This window comes from Leptodactylus fuscus, chromosome 8, assembly GCF_031893055.1.
Source record: "Leptodactylus fuscus isolate aLepFus1 chromosome 8, aLepFus1.hap2, whole genome shotgun sequence".
In the NCBI taxonomy this organism is placed as follows: Eukaryota; Metazoa; Chordata; class Amphibia; order Anura; family Leptodactylidae; genus Leptodactylus; species Leptodactylus fuscus.
Genome location: NC_134272.1, coordinates 48,094,999 through 48,102,025, shown reverse-complemented (window position 1 = coordinate 48,102,025; position 7,027 = coordinate 48,094,999). Strand labels below are relative to the sequence as shown.

At 41.4% G+C, this 7,027-nt stretch overlaps 1 protein-coding gene across 1 annotated transcript in view; it reads right to left on the bottom strand.

The window, feature by feature from the left end:
• Positions 1–213: 213 nt before the first annotated feature.
• Positions 214–7,027, bottom strand: part of XYLT1 (xylosyltransferase 1) — a 221,702-nt gene continuing 214,888 nt past the window's right edge. The window contains exon 11 of the mRNA XM_075285507.1: positions 214–887. Within this exon, the coding sequence (XP_075141608.1) occupies positions 565–887 (323 nt within the window). The 3' untranslated portion in view covers positions 214–564. The remainder of the gene's footprint in view (positions 888–7,027) is intronic.

Here is a 7,027-nt window from a genome sequence, read left to right as displayed (position 1 = left end):
CTGGCACAGGATACAAATGTGCAAGGCATACTACTTAAAAATATCTCCATCCTATAACCCTTTGGCTGCCAGAGGTGTCTGCAATGCCATTTGGGACTTCTTTGGCAACACATGAGTCATTAAAAGGCCACCTTTTGCTATAATTTCTCACAATGTAATGAAAAAGCCATGTTTTTGACATTACATCTGACATATTCCTTTTTTTTTTAGAACACTGCTTATTAACACTGACAAACACAAAAATACATGAAGGTAGAAAAATAGAAGGTATTTGTGCAAAGGGAGATCGGGGCTTTTCATGACTCGATAATAAGGGAAATATTTGCGCATTTGAGCCCTTGATCAGCGTCTGTTGTTGGTGCTCTGCCAATTGTAGGGAAGTGCTATCAATGCCAGTCTGACCATAAAACCTACAATGGAGAGCAGGAAGGACTTCTCAACACCTGCTATGGATGACTCCTCGGAAAAGCAGAAACCCCTTTGAATTGCTAAAGAATCTGTTCTTTTTGTAAGACTGGTTAATTTCCCTTTTAAATCCCATGCCATTGGAGGGTGCGCCAGATGCTACCTCAAACGCCCATCATGTTTGATAAGTCCAAGTTCTGATTTAGGGTCAGGGCTAAGAGAACTCCAAGCTGTCTGAGAACACGACTGCATGACTGGACATGAGGAGGGTCCTGTTGTACAGATGTCTACTGCTGACCAAATGTTACTGGCCAAGCTGTCAACCCAAGTTTCCAGTTTGGACCCAACAAGTGCTGCGTTCTTCTTTGCTTGTTCCACTTGGTTTGAGTTAATCGGTATATTCAATACTGGATTTAAGCCTTGGAAACTCTGCTCCATGTATGCGTTTTTTGGAGGTCCTCCATGAAACTTAGCCACATCATCTAAAAGGAAGGAAAACATCTTGTTAGTTCTGAATCCTAATGGATGCAATCTTTCTTTTTGCAAATTTGTTTACTAATTGGAATGAATCCCAGTCCCGCCGCTTATCATGGTGAAATAACACTTCTCCCTGAATACAAATATTAGTATCCTACTTAAGTAAACCATATGCAGTATGTGATTCATGTTAAACGTTACATTAGAAGTATATATTGGTATATAGTAATGCCTTTGCTACAGAGCAGCGTGCATTTCTATTATACTCCTATATAATACCTGTCATCTTTATATTAAATTAATATTACTGAACTGACACACACTTTTCTGAGCAAGAAATGGGCTCAAAGTCTTAAAGGGTTAAGATAATAATATTAAAGACCTATCTGTAAGAAGTGGGGCTCACCTAAGCACTGTGGCCTGTTCAAACAGCTGATCAGGGGAATGCCAAGTCAGACTCCTACCAATCTGATGCCTAAGGGGGCATTCACACAGAGTAACGCGGCGCTGATTCTGACACTATAACTTGCGTAAGAATCAGCGCTGCAAAACAGAATCCCGTTGACTTCAATGGGTTCCGTTTAACGCGCGCGTGACACATTGAAATCAATGGGTTAATAAGAGAGATGAGCGAGTACTGTTCAGATCAGCCGATCTGAACAGCACGCTCAATAGAAATGAATGGATGCACCTGGTACTTCCGCTTTGACGGCGGCCGGCCGCTTAACCCCCCGCATGCCGGCTACATCCATTCATTTCTATGCAAGCGTGCTGTTTGGATCAGCTGATCCGAACAGTACTCGCTCATCTCTAGTTAAGAAGCTTCAATGTGTTACGGAACCCATGGAAGTCAATGGGATTCTGCTCTGCAGCGCTGATTCTTACGCGAGTTATCATGCCAGAATCAGCGCCATGTTACTCCGTGTGAATGCCCCCTTAGATAAAGGATCCCTTATTTTTCCCTTAGGGCACCCTCTGACATGTCCCTTATCAAGTGATAAAGCATTTTTGGTAGAAATACTTTATATAGCTATATATATTCATATTAACCATATATATTATGTGCTGTTTATTATCTAAGGAGCTAAACTTCTATGGCTCCATCTTAAAAATCAGAGAGAATCGTTGAAAATAAAAGAGAGCGAGCAGGTCAGACCATAAAAGTCCCTTACTGCTATTAGGTATACATTGGTTCCCAGCATGAAGGGCACATAGTTCAGCGGGATGACGCACGTGAATCGGCTTACACCGAATAGAAATGTAAAATAAAAGAACGGTTTTTTTTTGTCTGTATCACTGCTACCTGCTGTGAATGTCACAACATCGAGCACATTTCCTTCTACAACCCACCTCCTCCATGTAACGTGATGTCACTTATGCATATCGCCTTGTTTGTTAATAATATCTAAAAGCTTTGCGGGCCGGTGTTATATTTTTTTCCTTATTTTTGGAGTGACATTTGTATTAAGCATACTGTATAAATCATTGCCAGCCCCGACACTATAAAATGGTAGTGTGAGGTCTAACACAATAACTAGCCGGTAAGCACAACAACATATGCCGTGCATTTGATGTTAATAATTATGCTCTTCACAGCTTGAGTCCCATGTCAGGATGGAAGCCGCATGTATTTCATCTTGACTTCAATAAATGTGCCTTGCAGCGAGTGGGATGCATTTTTATTTCAGACTAAATGTTCTATAATTGATTTATAATGTTTAAGGCGACTTTGACCTTTTCAAAAATTCATGCTGTTTTTGAGTCAGAACGGTCTCGCTTCCAATAAACAGCTACGGCTGACGTCGGCCAATTTCGGCGTGGAACAGGCCCTCTATTCACATACAGAAGGGCCCTGCTGAAAAAGGGACCCACTGTCGAAATTCTACATGGCACATATGCGCGGCCATTCACATGTCTGTACAAACTTCTCCAGCAAGTGAAAACTGCTTTCTCACAAGGGCTCAGACTTTTACCTTCAATCTCCCATTCATACTTTTGGTCAACATTAAACTGACATTTTTGCGAGCTCTCCAAGACACATAAGCCAGAGAACAGAAAGCTCTTATTCAGTCCGCTAGATAGGAAATGTGTTCTTCTTCTTTAGATAGCAATGTACGTCCAAGAATTCTGTGCATCTGTCAAGTGGGCACTGCCACGCAGCGATCCAGTGACACCGCAGCTCGCTCTGCATAGGAGATACGCCTGATATTGGCAGTAATTAGGCAGTGTGGGAATAGAGACATACATTTACCAGACTGTTTGGCCAGTGAAAATGCTGCGTGCTGTATTCATGAAGGTGTACAAATCCAAACGGCACAATGTCCCAAGACACCGGCTTGACAAAGAACACATTGGTAATTAAATTTATGGATGTGTAAGATTTGCTTGCAGTTATGCTGTTTATGCAGTTCACAATGCAGCCGGGTAGTGCCAGGAATATATTCAGGAGCGCTATACTGGGTCTGAATAACACAATATAAGCAAAAAGTTCTGCAGTAGAAGCAAATCTTTCCTATATCCTTACGGTCTATTCACATAATGTATAAGAAAAACATAACAAGACATCTCGGGTAGGTAGACCATTGTCACAAATACTACACATGCATGGATACCGCTTAGCCAAAGGGGCTCTGATGTACATATATTGTGCAGTGCATATGACCAATGTGTGCATATTTTCCTATGGGTCTGACTAATGCCTAAACAGAATAACTTTGTAACCCGCACACTGGCACACTATGTGTTGGTACATCCTTATTTACACTGCATAGTAGACTCTGCTGCACTTTTCTATAAAGCCAGTCTGTGCGAAAAAAGCAAAAAACATTTGGTTATTTATGAGCAACCTGTGCAACTGAATGACATATAGTTGTAATAGAGGCATACGAGGGAGCTATACCTGTAAATCAGTAATGTTTTCTGACAAGGTGCTGTGTATATATGCACATAAGGGAGAACGCTCAGGTGAACGCTCTTCTGAATACACCAGACTCAGACTCACAAACTGTGTCCAGTGTATTCCTTCAAGTTTAACTTCCTTCTTTTTGCGCTACTCTGTCAGAGGGTCACTGCTGAACATTTTTTAATATACTTTATTAACCTATGTAACTTCCTTTTTATTCTAAAACAGCCTGTAACATTTTTCGTAGCACCCCTCTAAGTGAGCTGCTACTAGGGGAAAGTCTATACAGGAGATGGTCACTTCAAATGGCTGTGTGTCTGGTTTTATACCACCCAGTTCATGCTGCATAGAAATTCACATTCCCGACTGTGTTTTCTATCTCCAAATTCTCTTACAACTTAGATCATTGCTAATGGAAACTTTACAGCCTGTTTTTTTAATAAAAGGAAGCTAGATAGGTTAATAAAGTATATTACAAAAATGTAATATACACATACCTCCCAACCGTCCCGATTTCCGCGGGACATTCACGATTTCGGTGTCCTGTCCCGCGGTCCCGGTCGGTATGTCCCGATTTCAACGAAGATCTGTGTCCTCCGGACGCAGATCTGAGTTGAATACATACACGACTAAAGCAAGGAGCTGTCACAGCTCAGCTCCTTGCTTTGCCACGGCGCTCCGACTAGTGGCTGTGTAAGCACGATGTGATGTCATCACATCGCGCCTACAACTCTGTTAGTGACACTGCGGAGAGAGCGGCGAGGGAGCGTTGGAAGGTGAGTATACGTGTTTTTTTGTGTTAAACATTGAGGGGAACATAATGAAGGGGGCCCATGAAACTTGGGGCAGATGAAGGGGGGGGGGGGAATGGTATGAAACTGGAGGCAGAGATGGGGGGACATGAATCTGGGGACAGAGATGGGGTGACATGATTCTGGGGGCAGAGATGGGGGGACAATAGCAAAACAAAACAATTGAAATGAGAGATATAGTTTCAGTCTTCCCAGTAATAGCCATATGGCACTACATGTTATAGATTACATGGATGCATTAGGGATGAGGCCCCACACTGCGAAAAAGCAGCTTTTTTTGTTGCAGATTTTGCTGGGGTTTTTTGAGCCACAGCCAGGATTAGGATTGAGCAGTAGGTGGAAGTATAAGAACTTCTTATATATTTTAAATCCCTTTTGTAGCCATCATTGACCTTGACTCAGAAAAAACCCACAGCAAAATCTGCAACAAAAAAAGCTGCATTTCTGCAATATGGGGCCTCAGCCTAAAGGTAGTCAGGCAAATGTCTCCGAAACCAATAACAGTGACATATAGGGAAACATACCTATGTGGCCAAAAACTGATAAAATAATGCAGAGATAATCATCTTTTTATGCATACGCAAATCAGCCGGCCTAAGGGGTGGGGCCTAATTTTGGAGATTTTCAGACAACGGTGATGCAGTCCGATGCTGAAAATGCCATTCACAGATATAGAGGTGTCATTCAGCTAGAGAGCCAATGTGCGTGCCAAAATGTGTTACCAAGTAACTACTATGGGCACATTGACATTACTGAGCTTAAGGAGTGTAACGTGGTCCGTGTGTTGGCCGGTTTACAAAACATGGACCAAGTTTCACGCCATTGTGTGAATGCAACCTAAGGGTGCATTCACACTACGTGTACTGAAGCTTATTCTGAACGTAAAACACGTTCAGAATAAGCGGCTCATGCCGAGCCGTACACGCCGGCACTTCCCATTCACTTCAATGGGAGTGCTCGTGGTGAAAGAAGCAGGCCATTCATTTCTATGGGGAGCGCTCGTATCCCGGCTCCCATAGAAATGAATGGAGCTGCTTTATACGCCGCTTATTCTGAACGTGTTTTACGTTCAGAATAAGCTTCAGTATATGTAGTGTGAATGCACCCTAAGATTGCTCAAAGAATACTCTAATATTAAACAGAAAAACTAAGGTATTTTCTGACACTTGCCCTTTAAGTATATTGGCCACTTTGTTATTTTTACGTTAGGCGGTTTTATTATTTCTTTTAGTTTGCCGGATGGCATTTTCCATCTTTTAACAGCTAACATTTGGCTTGTAAATATTTTCTTCACTTCCTGTCTAGAAATACAATGTATACTGTATGTGTGAGTGCTATCAATGACAGTTTACCATTTCTATATGATAACATATGTGTCTTACATATGGTACATGCTATTTCAGTCTCGTTGCTATAGATCAGTACACACTGCCAAGAATTGTTAACTACTGTAACCACTTAAAATAGTTGTGGAAATGAATAACATAAGGAAACGTTTCCCTTGGAACAAAACCAAATTTGGTCTCTTTTTTTTTTTGCCTCCGGAAGAAAAATTTTATTTAATTAAAACTTATGGCTGACACAAAGAAGTTTACCGTGTTCCTGTTATACTTTACTTCTGTGGGGCATCTCACTGAGGTCAGGCGTTGGCCAGCTCACCCGGGGTGGGAATGACTCCCTATTTAAGGGCCCTTTCCTTAGTCTGGGAGCATTGGCCACAGAGGAGCGCAGTAGCGGAGCAGCCATATTGTTACAAGTAATAGCCATTACCTGATTATACCCCTGCTCAGAACTACATAGATGAAAACGTGAATGTGCTACGCTATTTGTTTCCAAGTTTTATTATGGGGTCACATAAGGCAAACACGCTGATGTATTTATAACGTGTAAATTCAGCACTATCTTTTCCTATGAATGCCACCCCCACCAAAATGGGAATAAATTGACCTTGAAAACCCATTGCACAGCTCAGTTTCGGGTTATCACTTTGATGGTGCAATACAACTGTGTGTACACCAATTGTGACCTCTATGCTGAGGTGAACAGTGAAAAGACCTCATGTATGGGTTGCTCAAGGATGGCGGGCCAGCACATATAACAGCTATGAAAGATACATGCGTCTCCCACGTCACAGATTGTGCACCTCTGATCTATATTAGAGGAGAATATAAAAAATGTCTGTAGTGCACGCATGGGGAAGATGGGAATATTAGCAATTTGTTTCCATTTATAAAGGGATCAACTGCAAAAGCAACATATTAGGAAATTGTCAATAATCTGCTCTAAAAATATTATCTGGCAAACATAACGAAATACATGCAAAAACATTTGCTGTGAAAAATATTTTTACAAAGCATTGTGGGGTAAGAAAAAAAAAACACATATAGAGTTTGTGTTAAAATAAGAAATGGTAAGAATTAGAGGAAAAAGC